Source organism: Myotis daubentonii, chromosome 18, assembly GCF_963259705.1.
Source record: "Myotis daubentonii chromosome 18, mMyoDau2.1, whole genome shotgun sequence".
NCBI classification, from domain to species: Eukaryota; Metazoa; Chordata; class Mammalia; order Chiroptera; family Vespertilionidae; genus Myotis; species Myotis daubentonii.
In genome coordinates, this window is record NC_081857.1 from 42,000,866 (window position 1) to 42,026,924 (window position 26,059).

The 26,059-nt window shown below is 57.0% G+C and overlaps 2 protein-coding genes across 3 annotated transcripts in view; one reads left to right on the top strand and one right to left on the bottom strand.

Annotated features, from left to right (window-relative positions):
- PALMD (palmdelphin) overlaps positions 1-25,603 on the bottom strand; it is a 38,755-nt gene extending 13,152 nt beyond the window's left edge. Inside the window, exons 1-3 of one of the 2 annotated variants that reach the window (XM_059674539.1) lie at positions 25,086-25,601; positions 10,345-10,425; positions 4,713-4,840 (exon numbers count right to left, since the gene is read on the bottom strand). In XM_059674539.1, the coding sequence (XP_059530522.1) occupies positions 4,713-4,840; positions 10,345-10,425; positions 25,086-25,130 (254 nt within the window). In that variant the 5' untranslated portion in view covers positions 25,131-25,601. Of the gene's footprint in view, positions 1-4,712; positions 4,841-10,344; positions 10,426-25,085 lie in introns of both variants that reach the window. The other variant, XM_059674540.1, reaches the window with a different exon arrangement.
- On the top strand, positions 11,823-16,439 carry LOC132220884 (basic salivary proline-rich protein 4-like). Its single transcript, XM_059674541.1, has one exon. It carries the CDS (start codon positions 15,374-15,376, stop codon positions 16,181-16,183), a length of 810 nt encoding a protein of 269 aa, XP_059530524.1. The 5' UTR covers positions 11,823-15,373; the 3' UTR covers positions 16,184-16,439.
- Positions 25,604-26,059: the final 456 nt, after the last annotated feature.

Genomic DNA, 26,059 nt, shown 5'->3' on the forward strand with positions numbered 1-26,059 from the left:
TGAGCTAGTTAATACGGATGCCTCCGGTCCGTGGGGGGGGGGGGGGTGCTGGGGGGAAGGAGGGGAGAAGCTGTAACCGTACAGCCCTGGCCTCGCCGATGCCCTTCAGGGCACAGAGCGGACGCTTGGGCCAGGCAACCCTGACCGAAGGGGGTTGGTCACCTGTGATGGGCGGCGGATGATTCCTAATGGGTCGGCGGTAAAGATAATTTATCTTTAGAGATCGTTTGGCCAAAGCTAATGTCCAGCCACACCTTCTCCATAAAATTGAGAGTGTAGGCTAGTCGAACGAGGGCTGCTTTGTTGTATTCTTTTAAAGACGGGTCCGATACATTTCATCAAACACTTAACAAACGTTTCATAAGCACTTACGACGTGGCAGGCACACGCCCTCACCAGCTGAAACGAAAGTCTATCGGAAAAGACAAGGCACTTCTCTGCACGGAGGGAGGGCGGGAGTCGAGGACGGCCAGGCCTTGCACGGCTGTGGACAGTGACAATAAGGAAGAGCGGACTCACCGGAGCAGTCACACGCCCCGGGGAGCGCGCCAGGGGACTGAAGGGCATTTGGCAAAGGGCAAGCGCGGCGTCTGCCTCGAGCCAGATCTCCTGCGTCTAATCCTGAACCTTTAAGAGCAGAACAGCAGTCGCGCACGGCCGGCGGCTTCAGATGACCCTCGATGACATTGAAACAAGTGTGCGTCGGCCCTGAGCACTGGGGACAGAGCGGGGGCCTGGAAAAGCTGAGTAATTCCCAGTGACGCTCGAGGAACGCGGGGAATCTCGTCACCAGCTAGAATGCCGTAAACGTTAGTCATTATCTGATGGGCAGGGGACGCCACCATGGTCTGAGGCTGCCAGGCAGGCAGGCGATGTCACGAGAGAATCATTTAGGGGGCAAGCAAAGCCTCTCCGTCAGAACAGGATTTTGTAGGGGAAGGGTTTCCTCGGCCGTCAGAATGCAGGAACCCACCTGGTTGGCGGGGGGCCGGGCACTTCCCTGTGCTGGCTACACAGGCAGCTTCACGTGGGTGCCCGTGAACACACACCCTGCAGGTGGGCGTGGAGGACAGGTGGTTGGGGGCCTCTCAAACGCATTGGCAGGCAGAGGCTGTGTGTGTGTGTGTGTGTGTGTGTGTGTGTGTTTTAAATATATTTTTATTGATCTCAGAGAGGAAGAGGGAAAGAGAGAAAAACATCAATGATTAGAGAGGATCATGGATCGCCTCCTCCTGCACACCCCCTACTGGGGATCCAGCCTGCAAGCAGGCATGTGCCCTGACCGGGAATCTAACCGTGACCTCCTGGTTCATAGGTCGATGCTCAACCACTGAGCCACGCCGGCCGAGCGATAACGCTGTTCTTCAGGCTCAACTACTGAGCCACACCGGCTGGGCTGGGTGTGCGATTTTTTATTAGGTCCTGCTGGGAACCACGTACTACGTGCCGGCATTTAATAAGACCTAAATAGGTGTAATCATAGTTCACATTGCCCTCTGCGTAGGGGACTGGAGTTTCCCAAGTGGCCTTCAATGATGGTGCCCAGGGCGTGGCAAGCTAACCACAGATGTTCCTCTCCTTCAGTTTGGAAAGCCTTTTTTCTTTCCTTGTTTTTAAGTGGCAGGGAAGAATATTTTTAGTGAATAAACTACTTGTAATCACACAATGAAACGACACAACCCATTCAATGACGCCTGGAGCCACTGACTCTCTGTTGGACACAGTCGCCGGCTTTGTCCTGGTCACCCCCCACATTTTTCTCTCCGGGTAACAGAGCCGCCACTGTCTTCTTGCTCCCCGGCCACTGCATTCCGCTTCGCCCCAGTGTTCACTGTGCTCACTGCACGCCTGAGCAGGACCCCATTCTCTGAAGACCATGTGCTAGCTGCATGCAGCACAGATACCCACAAGGACCCGCTAGTATGGGTGGTCTAAAGGGACGGAGTGACATCTGCCTCTGGTGGACGAGATGCACTGTGAGGCTGTGAGGCTGGGGGGTGGGGTATGGAGCTCTCCGGGGAATGAGTGAGCCTGCGCCCCCGGCACACACATCTTCCTCCCTCACCATGAGTCTCTGTCCTCGCACTTCCTTTTTATGTTGTTATACCTCACCTGAGGATATTTTTTGGTTGATTTTTAGAGAGAGTGGAAGGGAGGGGGAGAGACAGAGATAAACATCGATGTGAGAGAGACACATAGATTGGTTGCCTCCTGCACGCACCCAGACCAGGGCCTGTAATTGAGGTACGTGCCCTTGACCAGGAATTGAACCTGGGACCCTTCAGTCTGCAGGCCGATGCTCTATCCACTGAACCAAGCCGACCAGGGCTGCCTTTCTTTCTTTGTGACCAGGACCTGGGGGATGGGTCACTGAAACCAACACCCCCTACCCCTTCCTTCCTTCCTTAGTCACATCCAGAGCCCAAGGTCTGTGTCCCCTCGGCGGGTGGTCTCATATTTATGTTTCAAGTTCCTTACACTGTTTTGAATGCAAAAGCACTTTGAAAAGTTAAAGGATATAAAAAGAGGTGTTTTGAGAAGCTTAGAATTTCAAGACTTTTCTTTTTAGTTCATTAATGTTCAAGTCATTGTCTAGTCTTCACCTGGTCCCTCACATCGATATTTTCTAAGTCCCTCTGTCTATCCATTCATTCATCCATCCATCTGTCTGTACATCTTCTGTCTCTTCATCATCCATTTTTTTTATCGATTCATTTATTAGGCTGTGTAGTTCATGTTCATGCTATGTGCTAGGCATGTATTAGGCATTTTTTTGGGGGGAGGGGGTGAGGGGTGGTGAATAGATTTCTTCCTTTTTTCCTGGAAAATGAATTTACTTAGCTCCTTTTGTTGAACTTAAAAAGCTCCTAAATTAAAAATGATCAGAATATCTGAGGAATTAAAAACAACAACAGATACACTGCTGCAAATCTGGTAAACCAATGAGTTAAACACGGAGAGCGAGAAGCATGCTGGGAATGGTTTGACTCCTGTAATTGCCGCGGATTAATTTCTTGAGTGTTTCTAGGCAACGGGGAATTTTAGAAGAAACAAATGGTGGGTGTTTTGTGTTCTCCCTTTTGGCCCTTTCCCCCGTTTCTCTCCCTCTCATGTGATCGCAGGGGAGCGGCTTGTCTACGTCGCTGCAATGTGATGCGGGACGTGGCTGGCTGGCTGTGAGGAGACGGTCCTCTCATTAAGGCACACACTGTCCTGTGCAGGTTGATGGGAGCCTTAGGTAGCGGTTCACCGTGGGCCGGAACGAGAATGACTTAAATTTGGCTAAACCATAACCAGCAACAGAATCCGTTCACCTTTCTATTTCTACATCATGGAGTTCCTTGTTGAAATTGAAGCTGGCCTGGCTGGCATGGCTCAGTGCTTGAGCGTCAACCTATGAACCAGGAGGTCAGGGCTTGATTCCAGATCAGGGCATATACCTGGGTTGTGGGCTCGATCCCCAATCTGAGGCATGTAGGAGGCAGGGGATCAATGAGTCTCTCTCATCATTGACGTTTCTCTCTCCCTCTCCCTTCCTCTCTGAAATCAATAAAAACACACATATATAAATATATATATATTTAAATTGAGCTATCAGCTGTTAAAGCCTGTATACAGTTTTTGGGGACACTCTGTCTAAAGTGGCTAGAAAATACATTCTCCTCCTCCTCCTCCTCTCTCTTTCTCCCGTGCTGTCTCTATTTTGTGATAACACTGATAATCCTATCGTATATTTGACCTTTCTGATTTTTCCCCACACCCTTTACCTCATCTTAAACCCAGGCGATTGAAAGCTTGGTTAGATCAGAAGCTGCCGGCTGCACTGAGCAGGTGTGATGGGCAGGGGTGGGCCTGGGGAAGGAGGGCACTGCCTGTGCCCAAATCATCGGGGAAGTAGATGAGAGACACTGTTGTGAGGTCTTCCCACAGCGCCTTCTCCTCCCAACTGGGTGTGGCCAGGGAGGCCTGGGCGGTGTGAGGGGGCAGCGGGAGCATGCCTGTAGAGCTGTCCCGTCGTCAGGGGCGGGCGGGGGTTGGGGCTGCGAAGGCCTGTTGTTTGGTCACCTGCCATGGGCCAGGAAGGCGCTTCTAGCTTTGCATTGGTGTTTGTAAGCTGCCAATCACTCTAAAGCAGCGGTTCTCACCCTTCCTAATGCCGCGGCCCTTTCATACAGTTCCTCATGTTGTGGTGACCCCCAACCATAAAGTTATTTTCGTTGCTACTTCATCACTGTAATGTTGCTACTGTTATGAACCGTCATGTAAATATCTGATATGCAGGATGGATTTTCATTGTTACAAATTGAACATAATTAAAGCATCGTGATGAATCACAAAAACAATATGTAATTATATATGTGTTTTCTGATGGTCTTAGGCGACCCCTGTGAAAGGGTCGTTCGACCCCCAAAGGGGTCGTGACCCACAGGTTGAAAAGCGCTGCTCTAAAGGCTATCGGTGCTACTATCTGTGCATGAGCACGTCGGCGGCGTCACCAATCTGCACTTGAGGAATCCCTCTTGCGTTGCTAGGCACACGTGACATCTACAGCACCGTCGCCATGGTTCCCCTCGGGTGTGTTTCCCTAGTTTCTATGAGAAATTTCAAACGGAAGATCCGACGTTGTCCCCAAACGTGGGAACGGCTCTCCCCCCTGCAGCGTGGGGACTAACTCGGAGCACGGGCGGCTGGGAGCCTCCGCGAGGCCCTACCTGAGGATGCTCTGGTCCAGGGCCTGGATCTGCCGCTGGTCCTGCTGGTTCTGCCTCTTCAGCTCCTCCTGCTCCTTCCCGCCGCCGCCGACGCCGTCCAGCAGCCAGCTCTCCCGCAGGGCCTTTTTCTGAGTCAGGGGACACAGAGACGTTTCCTTAAGCCGGTCCACAGCCCCCGACCTCTGACCCCTCTCAAATCTAGGAGTTTCAGCACGGGCGCACTTCAGAGAGAAAGTGTCCTCCCCTTGCCCGAATAAACCTGGCCTTTTCCTTCTCTGCACCCTTCTTTTTAAAAAATATGTTGTTATTGAATTCAGAGAGGAAAGGAGAGGGAGAGAGAGATAGAAACATCAATGATGAGGGAGAATCATGGATCGGCTGCCTCCTGCACGCCCCCTGCTGGGGATCAGGCTTGCAGCTGGGGCCTGTGCCCTTGATCAGAATTGAACCCAGGACCTTTCAGTCCACAGGCCGACACTCTATCCACTCAGCCAGACCACCCGGGACGCACGGAACACCCTTTGCAAACCACGGGGGTGAGTGACGCCCTCCTCCCAGGTCACGGTGTTCGCATTGACCTCTCAGAGTTCAAGGGCACGTGGACAACGCGCCCAGCGAGCCAGAGCGCCCTCTCAGCCTCTAATTATAGCCGCTGAGCTGCTGTGGAAACGTTTTCCCGCAGACAGAGTCCGTGTTATCCCCGAAGGTCAGGGCTGATCTCCCGAAGTCCAAGACGCCCCGTGGGCCTGAGTTGCCGCCTTTTTAAAGAATTCACCTGGACTTTAATTTGCTTTTATTTGGTGGACGATGGTGCCCATTCACGCAGAGGCGGTCCCTGTCCGAGGGCGTTGCTGCCCTTCCCAGCCCCCTCGCTGGGAGTGCCAGCCAGTCCTGTGCGGCCCCGTCACTGCCCAGCCATGGGGACGGGCTGGCCCGTGACGCTGGCGGGACACGGAGAGCGAGCCTGTGGCGTGGTTACGGCAGCGAGGGGCTGCCTTCTTGGCTCTCAGCCTGGCGGGGAATGCGAGTGATTTTCCTTTTCGCCGCGTAAAACGTGGTGCGTCACCCACACCTCGCCATTCCCCCTGGCAGAGAGCTCGTCGCAGGAACGGAAAGCCTATCGTTTGGATGTGCAATCAGAATGACGCGGTGCCATATTCTAGTAATAAAAACAGTTATTTTGCTTTTATGTCACGAGTTAGACTTAAGCATAGGAGGTTAATGAACATATAGGCTCTATTTCACAGTGACATTCAGAATCAAAGGCATAGTAACTACGTGAAAATGTAAGTGGTGTGGGAGTCAGACATTTTGGCAGTTAGAGAATTATATTTGCTTACATTTTCCGGTTACTTTGGGCAGTTTTTTTTCTTTTTTAAATATATATTTTTTCAGAGAGAAAGAGAGAGGGAGAGAGAGCGATAGAAACATCAGTGATGAGAGAGAACCGTTGATGGGCTGCCTCCTGCACGCCCCCAACTGGGGACGGAACCCAAAACCTGGACATGTGCCCCGACCGGGAATCCAACCGTGACCTCCTGGCTCATAGGTCAATGCTCAACCACCGAGCCAGCGGTCGGGCTGGGCAGTGTTTTAGGGAAAGGTTTCCCGATGCACTTCTACGTCCTACACAGCATGGCACAGACGTTGGGAATCCATTTGTTTTTCAAGCCATGAATTCGATGGACTCCCAGAAAAGAGACATTTTCTAGGTTTGGTGTATTTTATGTGTCTCCGTGGCTTGAGACTCTGACCAGGATGCTTGGCAAGATGACCCACAGGGCAGGCCGGGGTGTCAGGACACTAACAACATCCCGGGAAAGCCGCCTGCCCAGCGTGTGGTCGGGGTGTTTGCAGGACCCGGATCGAAGGGGCTCAGAGGGAGTGCCCACAGCTCTTTGAAATGAGTGCGCTTCCTGTGTGTGCACCTGCGTCGCTTAGGGTGGTGGCTGGAGCGGACTGACCAGGCCCGCGGTCAGCGAGGTGGGGCGGGGGGACAAGCGGTGAAGAAGCAAGTGAAAGGGACACTGGTCGCGGCAGAGGCCAGCGCGGTCTGGGCGGGGTGCGCCTGCTCCGGGATAGGTTTTCAAATGCTCGCCCACATTCCTGAGTGTGCTCTGGCGGGGTGCCCGGTGGCCGCTGGGTCAGCCAGCCCTTTCCGCAGAGCTGGAGATGAGCCTGCTCCCCAGACGCCCTTTCCTCCCGCCCCTCGGCCTCACAGGCAGTCTCATGGCGGCACAAATGCCTCGCAGGTTGCGTGGCAGCTTCCACGGTGAGGGCGCAGGCCGGATTTTGTTTTATAGTCTCTGGAAGCTTTGGCGAGCGTCCAGCTTAGTGCCTGGCACATAGTAGGTGTTTAAGAAATCGTTACTGTCCCGGCTGGCGTGGCTCAGTTGGCTGAGCGTCGTCCCACACACTGAGAGGTTGCTGGCTCTACTCCTGGTCAGGGCACAGGCCCCGCTTGCAGGTTGGGACCCCCGTCTGGGTACGATGGGAGGCAACTGATCGATGTGTCTCTCTTCTCTCTCTCTCTCCTTTCCTCTCCCTCCCCCCTCCCTTCCTCTCTCTCTAAAAATATCAATAAAAACGTTAAGTAAAAGAGGTATTTATTGATGGAAAGGCCCGATGTGCGCCTACGTCAATTCTACTTAAGAGTCAGCTTCAGACCCACTTCCACAGAACCCTGTTACTGCCTATTCTTATATTTATTTATTTATATTCTTATATTTAAATTAAAAATCATCATCTAAGTTCTCCTCATTATTTACTTCATCTTGAATTTCCCACTAGGTTGCAGGCAGAAGGGCTATAGCCCACCAGGGCCATGCTGGTCTCCATGGCATTAATATGCAAATGAGAAGGGCGGTTCCCCACTCCCACCCCTTGGGGTCAGTGCACAGCTCTGGGGGTGGACAGCCCCCTGTGCAGAGACAGAAGCAGCCGCAGGCCCTAGTGCACGTGGGAGTGTGGCAGGGTTTCAGCAGCCCACTCCCAGGTAGCCCTGAGCATAGCGCACCCCACACACCTGTGCGCACCCCACACACCTGTGCACACCCCGCACACCTGTGCGCAGCCTGCACACCTGGGCACACCCCACATACCTGTGTGCAGCCTGCACACCTGGGCACACCCTGAATACCTGTGCACAGCCTGCACACCTGGGCAAAGCCTGCAACCTGGGCACACACCTGGGCACACCCCGCACACCTGGGCACATCCCGCACACCCGGGCACAGCCCGCACACCCGGGCACACCCCGCACACCCGGGCACACCCCACACACCCGGGCACAGCCCGCACACCCGGGCATAGCCCACACACCTGGGCACACACCCGGGCACAGCCCGCACACCCGGGCACATCCCGCACACCCGGGCACAGCCCCCACACCTGGGCCCACCCCACACACCCGGGCACAGCCCACACACCCGGGCACACCCCGCACACCCGGGCACAGCCCGCACACCTGGGCACACCCCGCACAACCGGGCACAGCCCGCACACCCGGGCACACCCCGCACACCCGGGCACAGCCCGCACACCCGGGCACACCCCGCACACCCGGGCACAGCCTGCACACCCGGGCCCAGCCCGCACACCTGTGACCAGCGGAAGCATGATGAGCGCGTTGGTGGGCTGGGTTGGAGGAGGCCTGCTGGGTTCTGTGGGAGAGCATGTTCTCCTTTGTGGACGGCTTTGGCAAGCGCTGCACCGAGCAGCCGCCTCAGAGTGGGCCTTCCCGTGGGTGAGAGGGTTCCTGTGTGAAACTTACGTCCTAGAGCAGTGGTTCTCACCTTGGCTGCACAGTAGAATCACCTGGGAGTCTTTTTAAAATCCTGATTTCTGGGCCTCATCCTCCGGAAATTCTGTTTCTTTGTTATGGGGTGGGGCCACAACATTAGTAACAAAGAAACAGAATTTCCGGAGGCCGAGGCCCGGAAATCAGGATTTTAACAAGATTCCCAGGTGATTCTAACGTGCAGCCAAGGCTGAGAACCGCTGTCTGAGAGGGACCCAGGGACCAAGGGACCAGGCAATGGTCACACCTGCTTGTTCTACAGCAAAACCAATCGCTGAGTGCAGAGAGCAACGTGTTTGCTTAGGAGCAGTAATTTGTTCCCTGGGAGACCAAACTGTGTGTGTGTGTGTGTGTGTGTGAGAGAGAGAGAGAGAGAGAGAGAGAGAGAGAGAGAGAGAGGGGCAGCGACCCACAGCACTGATTTTGGAGTTAGAAATGGCCCATCTTAAAAACTGCTGTAGGTGTGACTTCTGACTTCGGTCGCGTTGCAGTGAAATAACTTGGTAAAGCTGGTTCTCATTGCCTTGGTTTTCCTGGGAACACGCCTTGCATTTCCTGGCTGTGTCCGCTGCTCGGTAACTCAGGGGACACCCTGGGGTAGCAGGCCAGCCTGCCTCCCACCGACCCGCCAGACGTGGACATGCTGGTTCGTATGGGAGCAAAGACACACAGAATCCCGAGCACCGGGGCCCTGGAGTCTCCAGCGACGTGTCTGCTCAGAGGCGGCCCTTGTCCATCAGAGAGATGGGCTGAGCTGAACGGGTCTCTCTGACTTCGGGGTGTGGGCCCCGCGAGTGTAGGCCGATCCCACGAGGGGCTTGTCCCCCCTGCTGGTAGCAGCCGGCCACCCGACTGCTTCCTGCTCGGGCCTGCTCAGGGGAGCCCAGGTTGTGACCTGGTGCCTCCAGTGGCAGGAAATGCTGAGTCGCAGCTGCTTTAATGACAGTGGCCACACCCACGGGAGAGGGAAAGTCTGGTGTTAAAATGGAGCTGTATTTTGGGTTATGATCTCATGTTCCGTCCAAAGAAAATACAACAAAGACCCAAACCACTCTCAGCCAACATGGCGCCCACTGGGCTGCGCTCTCAGGCCCCGCGTCCTCGGTGGGTGGGCCGGTTGGGGTTGGGCCTGGCCCTTGGGGAAGGGCGGGCCTGGCCTTCTGTGGATGTGAAAAGGGGCTTCCTCGTGGCCCGCCCCTGGGATGGTAAGCAAGGCCGTGTCCTGGGCCAGATGCCAGGGCTGAAGCCTCCCTCCCGTGCGTCCAGGCACCTGAGGACACTCAGGAGTAAAGGCTGACCCGTGAGAAGCCAGGCTCAGCTCTGCACATGCTGCCGGGAAGGCGGACGTCACTGCTTGTCGGCCTCTCTGAGGCCAGGAGGGTGCTGGGAGGATGCTAGGAGGGTGTTAGGAGGGTGCTGGGAGGGTGCTAGGAGGGTGCTGGGAGGGTGCTGGGAGGATGCTAGGAGGGTGTTAGGAGGGTGTTAGGAGGGTGCTGGGAGGGTGCTGGGAGGATGCTAGGAGGATGCTAGGAGGGTGCTAGGAGGGTGCTGGGAGGGTGCTGGGAGGATGCTAGGAGGGTGTTAGGAGGGTGTTAGGAGGGTGCTGGGAGGATGCTAGGAGGGTGTTAGGAGGGTGTTAGGAGGGTGCTGGGAGGGTGCTGGGAGGATGCTAGGAGGATGCTAGGAGGGTGCTAGAAGGGTGCTGGGAGGGTGCTGGGTGGGTGCTAGGAGGGCAGTGCGGGGCTGTCTTTCTTCCTAACGTGATTTCCTGTTGAAACCCGAGTGCCAGGAGGGCCCTGAGGAAGCCGCTGGGAGGAAGGGAAGACACGTTACCTTCAGGTGCTGGTGCTGCAGCTTCTCCTCCTCTATCTTCAGGCGCTTCTCGGAGATTTCCTCCTGTATTCTCCTTTTATCCTGAAATACACAAGTCCCGGCGTCACCTTTCCATTTTAAATCGGTTTCCTTAACCGCGTGTCCTCGGGTTGGTGCCGGGGTGGAGAGGGTGGCCAGCGACGGGCGCCTGGCACGGGTACGAGGCTGCTTTGCAAACTCCTGCTGCACAGCAAGGAGAGCAGAGGGGCCCGTTCAGGGCACCTGTGGCTGGAGGAGGACATGGTGCTTTTTCAAAGAGAACCAAGCCGCTTCCCTGCCTCCCCTGCCCCTCTCCTCGCTCTGTCTTCCCCAGGAGCCCAGCGAGGTCGAGCTGTGGAGGACAGGCTGGTGGTTAGAGAGCAGGCATGTGGGGACCCGGGGTACAGCCTGGGGCGTCTGGCCCGTGGGATTGTGGTGGCCATGAGAGGGCCGGGCGGGTGCCTGAGGCCCCAGGGGACCACTCTGTGACGTGTGGGGTTGTCTGGCCACCGGGCTGTGTGCCTGAAACTAATGCAGAATGGTGCTGGGTGTGAGCTGTGATGGAAACATTTCACAAAAGTAGATGATCAGGAAAGACAACGAAAGATTGAGCTACGGAGAGGTGCGATGGGAAAGCGAGTGGAGGGAGGGCGCTCTGAACGGGGGGGGGGGGGGGGGGCCCTGTGGGAGGGGGACTCGTCCCGGCGTGAGGGTGAGGAAAGGGGCTGTGCGTGTGGGAAAGCAGGCCAGACTCGGGAGCTGCCCCGGGCACCGCTCCCTCCTTGTGTAACTCGCTGTGGGAAGATGGAGAGAACAGGGGTGAGGCACTGCTTGTCAACACTGAGGTTAGAAAAGCCTCATGGAGCGAGACTGTAGCTTTCACCAACTTCAAACTGCAGAACCTCACAAAACCCGGAACGCACGGCTGGCCCTGCACGCGGCCTGCACCGTTGAGAAAAAGATAGCGCGTGTCCTCCATCGCCTGGGCTCCAGTTCCGGCTCCGCCATTTGCCAGCTCCGTGTCCCCGGACAAAGTGCTTAAGTTCTCGGTGCCTCGATCGCCTCATCTCTACCGTTTGGGTAAGCACACTACCCGCCTCATGAGGCATTGGCATGAAATGAGCGGATGTGTGCAAGAGTTCCTAGAACAGTGCTCGGCACAGGGCCTCCTGCGAGTCTCCGTGGGATAAAATTCGCTAAAGAAACCTGTTAACCACACAGAACGCCAGGCACTCATTCTGATCACGTGTGCCGCGGTCGGAGGTGTTTGAGAGATTTTACAAGCTGCGCCAAAAGGCCCTGTTTCCTTCTGGTCACCATTGTCATTTTTTACCGGAGGTGGCAATGCGGTCCATCTGACTTAGATGGTTTCAAATCTGCTTCCCAAAAAAATGGAGGCTCCCACAGAACAGAAGTGTGTGGCCAGTGGAGACATCGGAGGGATCGGAAGCCGGCTCGGCTCGGAAGGTGGTTAGAAGGAAGAGATCCAAACACACTTGGCAAGCTGGCGGCAGCAGGGCGGCCTCCCCAGGCGGCCTCTTTGAAGATAAGAACTCGCTTTGATGTGGAAGCTCAGGTGCATTTGTTGAAGGAAAACAGCCCGCGCTCCAGCCTGATGTCACTGCTCGTCCCTGCCTGGAAGGAGACGATGACCTCACCAGGCATCTCCGGAAGCTGCTCTTTTGGAAAAGCAATCGCCAGGCAACCAGCCGGGCCACTTCTTTCCCTTGGATAAGATCTGGCCGTTGGGAAGAAACACTCCCCAAACGCATGAGTCAGGTCGCCACCCTCTCTGGAGGCTGGCATGGAGCAAATACTAGTCATATTTTAACTTCCTGAGCCAGACGCTGTGGAACGTCGTTTTGGGCACCGTTTCCCTCGATAGTTACACTCACACGATGTGCTGTGATGTTTCCCTTAATAGTCATAGTTACAGGAGGCATCACAGGAGGAGAAGCGGGTGTGGGGGTCACTGACCCATCCAGGCTCTCGCAACCCGTCAGTGGCAGAGCCGGGATTCCCCCCACCCCCCCAAATATGAGTTTTATTCTAAGTGAGGAGTTTGGGCTTGGCTGGCATTGGTTTCTCCTTTAGAAATGAAGTATACGTGGTGGTGACTGCACCAACACACAAGGTCCCATGTAATAAATTAAACTATAATGACTTTTTACTGGTTTACACTGGATTTTTATTGATTAAATTTTCCCCACAAGAACAAAAGCCCCCAAATTCTTTTTTTCTAAATATATTTTTATTAATTTCAGAGTGGAAGGGAGAGGGAGAAAGAGATAGAAACATCAATGATGAGGGAGAATCATTGATCAGCTGCCTCATGAATACCACCTTCTGGGGATCGAGCCCACAACCTGGGCATGTGTCCTTGACCAGAATCGAACCCGGGACCCTTCAGTCCATAGGCTGACGTTCTATCCACTGAGCCAAACCGACTAGGGCTTTAATTCTTATTTTTTGAAGCAAGGTAACAATGAAACCAAAACCCACCCCAAATTGGGACTCTCCCCCCCAAAGTAAACACTAGGCCAATATCTTTCAAGAATATTTAGGAAAGAGAAAGCTAAATAAGCTATTAGAGACAGAATCCAGAGCGCGTCAGAAGAACTATGTACTTTGTCCACGAGTAGGATTTTGTCAGTCGCAAGGAGGGTCAGTCTTAGGAACGACACACTATGATTAAAACACGTCATCCCCTCAGCACATCTAAGCAGGAGACTCCTGTTTCCATTTCCACAGATTCCTAAAAGACATTTGACAACATTCACCATTTAAAAAATTTTAATGAGACATTAAAATTTTAAGAAGAATTCCCTAACTTGATAAACTAGATTAATCTCAGCTCAAAAGGAAACAGCATGCCCAGTGTGGAAAGGGATCCGAATCTTAAATATTAAATTGAGTTAGGTTCCAGCAGTAGCCAGTAAAGTTAGACGGAAAAAGAGAAAGGAAATTAGAGAAACAATTAGTGGGGCCCCATGTTGATGTTTGGAAGTCAATTCCCCTGACGCATACAAATCACAATGAGAAGATACCAGGGAAGAAAGAGTTCTACTTGTTCTAGAAACTAGAAAAACTGAAACACCTGGGAATGAACTTCACGTAAAATGTCAACGAGAACTAGTAAAACATTCCTAAGGGACACAGTAAACTTGAATTAATAAAACTGGTGCCACCTTACGGTTAGGAAGACATCATGAAGACATGGTGAATGCCAATTCCCCGCAAGTTGCTATTCTCCATGAACTGTTTGTTCTCCATCAATTTCACGTGGCCCCCACCCATGCACCGATGGCTGTGTCGTGGGAGGCCGTCCTGTGGTAGGATGTTGAGCGGCATCTCTGACCTCCACCCCCTGGCTGCCAGGAGGGCCCCCGAGAAGTGATAACGGAACACATCTCCAGTCCTTCAACGTCCTGGCTGAGCACCACGGAGAGACGCTAATCTCCAGCACCCACCAACTAGTGAGATCCGCTGCGTGGTGGAGCGTGAGAAGAGACGGACGTCTCCAGTGGCCACGAAAACGGGTTTTACCGGGTCAACATGTTGACCTACCGGTGAAAGCACACGGTGGCTGACTCCCTGATGCCTCTAGCTTCCTGGCAGGAGGCAGGTGTGTCAGAGGGCATCGGCCTCAAGCCAGAACGACACCCACTGGGTCACAGTGCAGATAGGACATGGGGAATTCTGCAGACGTTGGGAAAAAATCCGGGATAAGGACTCCAACCCCAATGGCGCTAGACCATGTAGTCTGATGCCATCACCACCATAAGAGATAGGTTAGGGAGCTACTGAGAGTCGTTCTATTAGGAAAAATGTCTTCAGAAAAAAATGATACCACAGGATACCTGGGGTCATCCCTTAACTAAGAAATTGGCAAAATAATAATAATAATAATAATCATCATCATCATCAGTGAGTGGAGACTGTTAGGAATCCCGTTCCCGAGTACCACCAGCTGGCCACTGCCTGCCTCCCAAGACCACGGCCTATCTCTGACCTCAGGACCTCTGGTCCCCCCCACGAAGGCTTCTTCAGCGTCCGCACCATCCGGCTGTCTGCCTCTCAGGGCTGGGGGGGATCTGTTGCCCACTCGTGGGTGTGATTGATTGGGGGCTTTTCCTTTCTGTCCATCTCCCCTCCCGGCATTGGGGCCGGCCCAACAGTTGCCTTCTGAGGGGGAAGTTCTCCAGAAGGGATTGAGTCCCACCGCCTCGCACCAGCCTCTGCACCTGAGCACTGTCACCAGCGCTCCAGGCCTGCGGGTGCTTTGCTTTTGAACTTGGATGTTTCCAACGATGGTGTTAGACGTGCCTCACTCTCCCCGCCCTCACCAGTGGAAACGAATGGAGAGACACGGCCTTGGTGAGCACAGTGGCCTTCAGAGAGAACAGATGTGCCCGTGAATGGAGGCGGACGGGAAATTATGCGCGTCCCGTTAAATCCACGCTGTTGGTGCTAACACATGAAATCCCTGGTGGCTCTCGCCTCTTCCTCAAGCGCAGAATTGCAACAAGTGACATCAGCAACGGCTCCAGGAGAAAGACACGCGCACCCCTTTCCCACTGAAAGGAGCCCCCTCGTTTTCCCTCTAAGAGCTCGCGAGTGTATGTGTCCGTTTTTACGACATGGGAGAACGCGCCCTTCGGCCAAGTTTCTACACTTTCCAGAACCTGGAGGAAATGGTGATATTTCCTCCCATTGAGTGTCGAGTGCAGACGTGAAGGCCTCCTAAGCCCTGTGCCCAGCGCCAGGGCCAGCCGTGGGAGCTGGGGTTCCCCGCCTCAGGGCGCAGGGGCGGGTCCGAGTTCCCCGTGCGCGCAGGTCACCGGCACGTGCAGGACCCGCGCACGGGGGCTCCCCAGACGCCAGCGCCCCACGCGCTGTCCTTGCGCCCCGAGGTGCCAACGGTCAGCCTAGCCCTACCCGCCTGGAATCTCCAAACAGCCGGACTGTCCGGGAGCCAGTGGCCCCTGGACCCCGACCCCGTCGCCCCATCATGGGCAGCTACCTGAGCAGCTACCTGAGCAGGTACCTCCGCACGGCCCGCGCCTCGCTGCGGCCCTCCGCCCAGGGGCGCCCGCTCCCCCCGCCCGGACCTGCCCTTCGCCTGCGGGGCCCGGAGCAGGGTGGGGAGCAGGGCCACGTCCCTTGTGCGCACCCCAGGCTCTGCGCCCCCTCCCAACCCCCGCCCCCCACACCGCCCGGCTGGCACCGAGCCAGGGCCTGCAGGGGCCGGATGCCCGAAGCCAGGAGGCGCCTCCCCGGCCCCCCGCCCGGCCCGGGCCCCGCGGGGCGGGCTGTTCCCATGGCTCCGAAGGGCACGGTGACGCTGCGGATCCCCGGTGCCCGCCACCCACGGCGCCCGCAGAGCCTGGTGACCGTCAGGATCGCCCCCCCGGAGCGCAGGGGGAGCCTCTACACATGCCCTCCGAGCCGAGAGCGCCCCGACCCCTGTGCCCGGGACACGGTGCTGCAGGCGCTGAGCCAGTGCAGCAAAGGACGAGCCAAGTTCGACGGCCCGCTCTGGTTTGAGACCCCGGACGCCAAGAGGAGGAGGCACAGCCCCCAGCGCGGCCGCTCCGCCTTCGCGCCCATCGGGAGATTCGGAGAGGCCCTTCCCCTCGTGCCCAGGCCGGGGCCTCTGCGCCCCCTGCAGCCATGTGGACGGGAGGCCCCCGCCGCCCGCCCTGAGCCGCCCCTGCGCACGCCCCACCCAGATGCGAGGTCACCCCTAGCCCCCGCCACACCGTCCTGGCCTCCGCCCCCCGAAAACCTGAAGCCCGAGGTCGCCACTGTGTCCGGTTAGTCAAGGCCTGGCGCCCCCACCTCCTGGGACTCACACCAGGGGAGCACAGCGCTTCCCCGCATGAGTCAGGGGCACCCCAGATCCCACCCCCCCACCCCCCACACCCGGCTGGCAGGGCTGCCCAGCCCCAGACCTTCTCTCCTCAGCTGGCAGCACCCGCTGCAGAATCACTGCTCTGATCACATCTCTGTCTCCCTCCCTCCCTCCCACCGCTGCCCACCTCGCCCAGGGCACACGAGGGAATGTCTTCCTCCCCTTGCCCAGTTGGTAGAATTAAAGTTTGTACTTGTTTTAAATAAGAATTATAGGCATCGTTATTACCATGGAGACGGGCACAGTCTTTCTTTCCGATTCAGGTGTTAGGGTTTCTTGCACCCTGCCCTTTCTCCACCTTGCACCGTTAACATTTGGGGCCGGGTAATTCCTTTATTTTTCAATCCTCACCCGAGGATATTTTCCCATTGATTTTTAGAGAGAGTGGGAGGGGGAGAGAGAACTGTGGATGTGAGAGACACATCTACTGGTTGCCTCCTGCATGCGCCCCTGACCAGGGCCCAGGTCAGGAAGGAGCCTGCCACCGAGGTACGTGCCCTTGACCGGAATCAAACTGGGGACCCTTCAGTCTGTAGGCTGATGCTCTATCCACTGAGCCACACCGGCCAAGGCGGGGCAGGGTAATTCTTTGTGGTCTGTTGGGTGCTGGCCTCTGCATGGCAGGGTGTTAGCAGAGTCCCTAACCTCTAGGTGCCAAATTAGTCCGGCTCCCACAGCTGCCGTCTCGAGTACCGTGGTCTGGACCTGCCCCAGCACAGCCAGCAGCAGGTGGGGGGGAGGGGCCTCCTCGGAAGGGAGCACTTGTTAGCTCCCTGCCGGCTGGTGGGCAGTCACGCACCTGTCTCCGTGGGGAGCCCACAGAGAGGAGCAGGTAGGCGTGTGCGACAGTGGCTGCTGGCCCCGGCCACGCTGCCCCACCCCCGTCCGTAGCCACTCGGGCCGGTTTCATCTTGGGGTTTGGAAGAAGGTAATGAAGGCTGTGGCCGGAGGCGCAGGCGGGGAGGCGGGGCGCCCCCAGTGTTTTGGCAACACCAGGCTGGCAGAGGGTTGCTAAGGACTACGCTGTTGGTCACGCGGCGGTAATGTGATGCCTCCTATCACCCAGGCCGTTAAGAAGGAAATTTTATAATGTCGTAGGTGTGATTCTAGTTGAAGCAAGGAGCACCTTTTCCTCATGAGATCGTCCCCAGCCGTGAGCGATTATCCTGCTGCCGGATTTCATAGGAATAGGAGCATGATTGAGAAATAATGTGCGAAATAAAAGATCAGCCCGCCTAAGTTGTATGTCTAGCTCGACGGCTGGTGATGCCAAACGTTACCCTCGCCAGCTCATTCCTTCCCACATCATCATGAAACAAACCGATGTGAAGTGCCAGCTGCTTCCCCACCTTCCCCCACGAGCCCGCGCGTCTCCACAGACACCTGCTGGGACCTGGCACCCGAGGGGTGTCAGTGTTAACCATTACGGACAACTTCTATTTCTGTTTCCGTCTAAAGTCAATTAACAAAGGGGCGTTTTGTTCACAGAACAATTGCCTAGATTTTTAGTTGTTTCACTTACTGTTTCAGCAGGTGGCACCCTCAAATTCCAGTTCCGTAGACGGCCACCTCTTAGTTATAATGAAAATTTATGTACCTGGGACAACTATAAGGCTATTGTGACCGTCAATGATTCAATGATATGACCTCAATCCCATACTTGACCAAAGAAGCACAGTACTTAGTGATGCGTATCTGAGAGATGCTGCTGATGAGGTGGCTGATATGATAAAAGAGCCCGAATCTGTGAGGAAGGCAGGAGTTATTCTGAGTTACTGAATTATTAGTCTATCCAACACTTAGGCACTTCAAACACATGCTATGTTCAAGGCGACGCTAGGAGTTGCGTAACATTTAAAAATTATTTAGAAGTAGATGCGTCCGCCAAGGAGCTTACATTCTCATGAGGAAAGAGAATCATGTATACAAGTGACTCTGGCCTCAGACACGAATGGATCCATGTCGTTACTGAGGCCCAAGCAGGGTGCGTGTGAGCTGAGGGGTGCGTGTGAGCTGAGGGGTGCGTGTGAGCTGAGGGTGCGTGTGAGCTGAGGGGTGCGTGTGAGCTGAGGGGAGCGTGTGAGCTGAGGGGTGCGTGTGAGCTGAGGGGTGCGTGTGAGCTGAGGGGGGTGCGTGTGAGCTGAGGGGAGCGTGTGAGCTGAGGGGGTGCGTGTGAGCTGAGGGGTGGGGTGCGTGTGAGCTGAGGGGAGCGTGTGAGCTGAGGGGGTGTGTGTGAGCTGAGGGGGTGCGTGTGAGCTGAGGGGATGCATGTGAGCTGAGGGGAGCGTGTGAGCCGAGGGGTGCATGTGAGCTGAGGGGTGCGTGTGAGTTGAGGGGTGCGTGTGAGCTGAGGGGTGCGTGTGAGCTGAGGGGGTGCGTGTGAGCTGAGGGGGTGCGTGTGAGCTGAGGGGGTGTGTGTGAGCTGAGGGGATGCGTGTGAGCTGAGGGGTGCGTGTGAGCTGAGGGGTGCGTGTGAGCTGAGGGGGTGTGTGTGAGCTGAGGGCTGCGTGTGAGCTGAGGGGTGTGTGTGAGCTGAGGGGATGCGTGTGAGCTGAGGGCTGCGTGTGAGCTGAGGGGTGCGTGTGAGCTGAGGGGGTGCGTGTGAGTTGAGGGGTGCGTGTGAGCTGAGGGCTGCGTGTGAGCTGAGGGGATGCGTGTGAGCTGAGGGGTGCGTGTGAGCTGAGGGGTGCGTGTGAGCTGAGGGGATGCGTGTGAGCTGAGGGGTGCGTGTGAGCTGAGGGGTGCGTGTGAGCTGAGGGGTGCGTGTGAGCTGAGGGGATGCGTGTGAGCTGAGGGGTGCGTGTGAGCTGAGGGGATGCGTGTGAGCTGAGGGGTGTGTGTGAGCTGAGGGGTGCGTGTGAGCTGAGGGGGTGCGTGTGAGCTGAGGGGTGCGTGTGAGCTGAGGGGATGCGTGTGAGCTGAGGGGTGCGTGTGAGCTGAGGGGTGCATGTGAGCTGAGGGGGTGCTTCAGCTGCCGTGGTGGTGGGGGGCTTGGGAATACCCTCTGAGGGCAGTACGGTACATCTTCCCAAAGTGACCCCACAGCCACTTACATAAGTGAAAATAGTCTTATTTTATTCTTATTAAAGTTGAAGTGTTTCCATTTAATTAAAATATTCTCAGTAGAATGAAAATATTTTTTTTTTAAAAATATTTTTTTTATTGATCTTTTTTAGAGAGGAAAAGAGAGGAAGGGAGAGAGATAGACACATCAATAATGAGAATCACGGATCGGCTGCCTCCTGCACGCCCCCTACTGGGGATCGAGCCTGCAACCCGGGCCTGTGCCCTGACCGGGAATCGAACCAATGGCCGCTTGTTCATTCAGTGGACATTCACCCCCTCAGCCACACCAGTTGGGCAAAAATACTCTTGCTTGAGTCTAGGAGGAGCTCTGTCCTCTGGGGCTCGGGGGTGGGAGTGTCCACACGGGACCGGGCTCCCCGCAGATGCTGGTCTCTCAGGTACCAAGCCAGTGCTCTCCAGCAGCACCGAGCCATGGTGCTCCGTGCTCAGGGCATCCTGTGGTCGGGGCTGGCGAGGCGGCCCTCTCATCCCGCAGCAATGGGAAAGCTGGCCCGTTATCAGAACGCCATTTCCTTAGTGAGCTCCCACTGTCACGGCGCCTCCCCATGTGGTCTCCGTGTGGGTGGCTGTTGTGCTTGGCACAGAGGCACAGGGCACGTGAGTGAGGACGCTATTCCTTCGCTGGGAGAAACGAGTCATCCTGGGACCGTGCCGTGGGAAGTTGCGCCCGGCCTCATGGTTCGCACCTCCTGGCACAGGCGTCCTCCACGCAGGCACGCCTACAGCTCCGGGTGCCATCTTCGTGCGCATCCTCAGATGCTCGTGACAAATCAGTTCCTCCTGTGACAATATCTGAACCCCGAGTACAGGTGCGGATGCTCTCTTTGAGCCATTATTGCTTTAAGAAGTCCTGCCTGGCCGGTGTGGCTCAGTGGTGGAGCGTCGACCTATGAACCAGGAGGTCACGGTTCGATTCCTGGTCAGGGCACAGGCCGGGGTTGCGGACTCGATCCCCAGTGGGGGGCAGCCGATCCATGATTCTCTCTCCTCATTGATGCTTCTCTCTCTCCCTCTCTCTTCCTCTCTGAAATCAATGAAAATATATTTAAAAAGAAGTCCCGGCAACGCTGAACAGCGCAGTGGTCCAAACACACGCGGTGTCTCCCTATAGTCAGAGCCGGCTGCTTGCTCTTGCTTTCACTCCCGTGTGCAGGGGCAGGAGAGGAGGGGAGAGGCCCATGGCTGCCGGGGAGGTGGGAGTAGGGCCATTTCCTGGGTGTGTGACTGTGACGCCCTGCAAGGCTTCAGGCCCAGGAGGGCCCAGCATGTCACTGAATGCTCCGCGGCTGCCGTCCTGAAGTGTGGAGCACCCGTTGACCAGGGCTCCCACACTGTCCTCGTGCCTGGGCCCCACGGTGAGGTCGTTCCTGCTCGGAGGTCGTGAGCGGCCTCAGTAACAACTAGAAGACCGCACAGTGACGGGAAGGCAATGAGCCGCACGGGAGGGCCCGTGGCGGGGCAGCGGGTGCGGGAGAACCGGGCGGCCGTGCTGGCGCTGCTCTGTGTCCGGTGGATTTCTGCCCCGGGGAAAGCTCCCGCAGGAGGGAGGGGGTCCGGGGTGGGAGCTCCTTATGAGCGCGGGTCCCGTGGCGCTGGCTGCCCATCTGGCTCCGTGGTCAGATCCCAGGGTCAGAACTCCCCGTGGCTCCTCTCCAGGTGGAGTCGGTCCGAGGCAGGTGCTCGCTCTGTGGTTACGTCCCAGCGTGGACAGCGCTCTCCTCCTTCCCATCCATTTCTCCGGGCCCATCCCGGCCACTCAGCTGCCAATAACAACCCCCTCTCGCCCTGCCCCCGCCCCACGCTCACCATTCCCGAGTTCCACTTCTTCTCACTGACACGCACGGGGCTGTGCGGAGCAGGTGCTCAGCACCGTGAGCTGAACAAGGGGTGAGAGGGTGGCTGGCAGCTCCCTCCTGCCCTCTCCTCCCGCTGGTCTGTTCTCTGAAAACGGATCCCAGGGCTCAGCCTTCTGAGCCCCCCTCCGGCTCCTCAGTGTGTGAGGCACCACTCCAGACCCGGGGCTTTCCTGCCCGAGTCCCCATGCGACTCGGGGCCCGTGTTTTCCAACCCACAGCCGGATGGAGACGCGAGCAGGAGGGTGTCCCTTAGTCCGCAGGAGCAGATGGGACATGGCCGATCTTACGGGAGCTTCTCCTTCTCAGGGGACTCCCTGGGCCTCTTCCCTGTTCTTTTTTTTTTTTTTTTCAATCTTCACCGGAGGATATGGTTGGTTATTGATTTGTGAGGGAGAGAGAGAGAAACATTGATGTGAGAGCGATACATTGATCAGCTGCCGCTCGTACACACCCCACCAGGGATGGAACCCACAGCCTAGGCATGGGCCCTGACTGGGAATCGAACCGGCGACCTTTTGGCGCACGGGACGACGCTCCAACCACGGAGCCGCTGCCCGGGCCCCCTGTTCCGCAGTGGGGCCGGTGCGCCTACAGAGGGGGGCTCTGGGGTGACTTGGCCGGTCCTCCGTCTCGCTCCTCCTGAGAACACTCGGGCCTGGAGTCCTCAGCCCCAGGGCTGCTGACCGCAAGCCAGTTGCAGTCCACAGTCTGCCTCCACCGCCCTCCTTCGTGGACCAGCCGCCGTGTTTCCGTGTGGGCGACTGGAAATGAGCCTCGAGAGACGTTTTCACCAAGTACTTGTACGTGATCGGCTGGAGGCCGCGGCCGGACACTGAGCCCCTGGGCGGAGAGAGCTGTGGCCGTCGTGTGGGAGGGGAAGCGCTGCACGCGGATGAAGCAGGCGAGGGGGAAGGTGAGAGCCCGTGTGCCCAGCAGGGCCCGGATCCGCGCATGCAATCGGCAGCACCTGCTTCTGAGCAGCCGCCTTGGGTGGCGCCGGCCTCGTTCTCCTTGGAAAGACTTCTGCCTCCTCTGAAGTCCGCCTCGCTGATGAGCGACAGGGCGCCATCACGGCGACTGGGTCTCCGGTGCGAGGGCCCCGGTGCCACGTTTCACGGCTGACTGTGGGCGATCCTTTTTTTTTTTTTTTTTTTTTTTTTTTAAGAGGAGCAGGAAGGCTGCTCCGTGGTTCTGTGAAGTTACGGGCACATGCATTTGTTTTTCCAGTTCCTTGCAGTGGAAATAATGACGGTTTGGCTACTCAAAACCAGGTGGAAGGAATTCGGCCTGGAGATTAGTGCGTTTGACAGCCAGGAACGGGAGGAGCACATCTCGACATGAAAATCAAATAGATTTCAGAGCGTAAAACATTCTTTCCCCGTTCTAACAAAGTGACGTCTCGGAGTTGGCATGTTTGGAAGCACCGCGCAATCGCCTGATGATTTTGTTCTGGAGGCACGTACACAGGATGGCTTCGGTGTGGAGGGAAATGGGAGGGAAACAGTGAAAATGAGAAGATTGTCCCTGGGCCGGAGATTTTGAGGATCTTAAGTGCTTCCCAAAGAGGAATAGTCCTTGCAGTCTCTGGGTACTGTATGTGCATGTGTGTGCGTGTGTGAATATACATGTATGTGCATGTGTGTGCGTGTTCCCGGGGCAGGGGCACAGCTGAGGTGGCTTCCTGGGTGAGGCCGGGCTGCAGGAAGCTGGCATTTCCAGGGTGTCCGGGAGGGAGGCGAGGGCCTGTGTGGTTTCCATGGTCACAGCACTGCTCCCGCCTTCCTCTCGGTGGTGACCAATGGGCCCGCGCTGGACTTGGAGACTGGACTCAGCTAGAGGAAATCTGTTCCCGTAGACTTCCCCCAATTCTTTCCCTACGACCTTTATGCAAACATATAACTTCCAACACAGCATTGCTTCAGCGTCTCACTTGGGAGATCTGCTTAATCCTGGCTAATGGGGCCCGTGGACGCTAATGGAATGGTCCGCACACTCATACAGTTTTTAAATGTCCCCAAAGCACACGTCGCTGTATTCAGGGACCTCCCCGCTCGCTTCCCCCCCCCCTCACCCCCGCTCTGTCTCCACCTGTGTTTGGCGCCTCAGCGAAGAGTCCCCGTCTTCCCGAATACCTGTCACACCCCACCTTTATTATTTTTGAAAATATATATTTTTATTGATTTCAGAGAGGAAGGGAGAAGGAGAGAGAGAGAAACATCAGTGATGAGAGAGAATGATGGGCCGGCTGCCTCCTGCACGCCCCACACTGGGGATCGAGCCCACAACCCGGGCACCTGCCCTGACCAGGAATTGAACCGTGGCCCCCTGGTTCATAGGTCGATGCTCAACCACTGAGCCACGCCAGCCGGGCACAGTCCTGCCTCTGGAAGGCAGGGCACAATCAGTAAGAGCCACAGGTGTGCTGGTGGGTGCCAGGGCCACGGGCAGGGCTGCACCGTTCAAAAGAGAACAATGCGGAACCCATTGTGCGTTTCATGGGGTTCATCGCTTCCCCCAGCTCCTTCGGAGACAGGCGCTCAGAGGTCGCGGAGCCCATGCCCACACCTCTCACACAGCCGCATGAAGTAACATTGACACCACAGCTGCTGGGCCAGAGGCCCGGCCACAGCCAACACGGCCGGGCCAGCTCCTGCCCCCCGAGCAGGACAGCCGGTGGTGGCCGGGCCTCACACAGGAAGCGGCACACCGAGCCAGCAGCGGCCCGGACCCGCCTTCTCCCGAGAAAGGAAAGTGGACGCGAGAAGCCAGATGTCTCACGAGCGTTGTCTCACGTCTCACGGACGGTGCCGCCCTTCCCACCCGCCGGGAGAATGTCTCCACTCCCCAGACCCCCCTGGGGGGCCCTGAGACCCTGTGTCCACTTCATAGAAACCCAGAGCCGGGATTAGCTGTTACTTATGCCGGAGACTCTGAAGAGCAAAGGAAAATTCCCCCTCATCCCCCCCCCCCCCGCCCGCCCCGCTGTGGCATCGGGTTTCTCTAAAGCACCCGCGTCCTGGCAGCTCACTTCAGTGGCAGAAAACGCGGAGACGCTGGGGTGCCAGTTCCCAAAGTTCCTTCTCCCAAAGACAACGAAGTGAAGCTAATGATCAGTGATCATGGCACACGGAGTTCCCAGTCCCTGCCAGGCAGAGGATTTAATAACATTAAAATCTAAAAAGCTGCAGCACCTCAGGAAAGCAATTCATTTCTTGCTTTGACTCGTTCCCAGAACACACCTAAAAAATGCATTATTTTCCTTCCCGGCATCAACGAAATAGTTTCCAGAACCAGCGCCCCGCCCGCCCCGCATTCCTCCGTCAGGCCCCGCGCTGGAGACCGAGGGCTGGGGCTTCAGGGACGGACGCGCTTCTCCCAAGCCCAGCCGTGGACCGTCATTTCCATCCTGCGGGGCTTTCTGGGGCGCGCTCCCCCACGCAAACACGGAGTTTCCACTTGTTTGCGTTCTGTCTTTTTCTCTCCCCGCTTTTAAAAAGGATTTTAACTTTGGGGGGATTGTTTTAAACAGTTCCCAAGGCGGGGACCTGTCCTTGGATCGCACGTCTGTCAAAACAGGGATTTCAGGGAAAACTGTGTCTCTGAGGCGCCGGGAGTCAGCCAGGCTGTCTCCGCGTTCCGACGGCCGTTGGAAACGCAGGCACAGTGTGTGCAGAAATCAGGAGCGCGTACTCTGCGCGGGGGTTCGGAAACCCGGGGGTGAGGGAGGGTCCGGAGGGCTAAGGGAGCGGCAGAGACGCGATGACAGCTCCTTTTCCACTTGCGGGGCTCCGCGGCCCCCCGGAGGCAGCCACCGCCCCCAGGCAGCCCCCCAGGAGGCAGCCCGGGGGCTGGGAGCGCGCACTTACCGTGATGGCCTGTAGCCGCTCCCGCAGCAGCGCCGCCTCGTCCATCCTAGGAGTCCCAGCCCCGCCGACGCTGCAGGAAGTCCCCGGCCACCATAGGTCAGGAGCCTCCCTGGGAGAGGGGCAGGGGTGACCGGGAGCCGGACAAATCCGCCCTCAGTCCCGCCAGGGAGCAGCCGGGGCCGCCGGCGGGGCAGCGGCGTCCGGGAGCAGATGGACACACCGGTCAGCCAGACAGACACATGTAATGAGGGTGCGCCAGGCGGGCGGGCGGCGCCGGCTGCTGCTCCGCTGACTGACAAGTCTGAGCGCGGCTCCCAAGCCCTTTCCTCCAGGAGCTGCCAGCCCTTTGTTGTAACGTGCACAGCACAGCAGGAGCTCTCATTAACTGTTCCTTCCCCACGCCCGTCCTGCCGGGCTGGCAGGGGGAGCCCAGGCTGGTCCTCCCCGGGCTGGCTGGCCTCCGCCAGCGTCACCCAGGGCCCCTGTGGGGGTCTTCGTGTTTGTACAAGGCACTTCCCCTGCCCTCTCCTCCGGGCTCTGCAAAGACAGGGCCTCACCTTGACTTGGCCCAGGCCTCTGCCTGCTGTCAGCCCTCCTCTGATTGGCTATAGATAATCATGACGAATTCTAGGCTTTCCTTAGAACTTGCTAGAGTGGTAAACTGGCCTCCCCTCTCCCTCACCCTCCCGCTTCCACAGTGGTTTGAGTCTTGGGGAACCTTCAGGTCACGGGGAATCGCGGGCGTGAGGGTGACTGTTGAGATCCTGGCCCCCCAGCTGTCAAGGGACCCCCCCCAACCCCCTGTGCGCACCGCCCCCCACGAACTCCTGTCCCGGGTCTCTGAGGAAGGCAGGCCTGCCTGGGACCTTGATCAGAAATGACACTCGGCTCTTGGGACGCTGCCCTTGCTGACCTCCCGGTTGTGCAAGAGGAAGGCTGGGCCTCTGGCGGTGCGAGCAGACATGCCCGGCTCC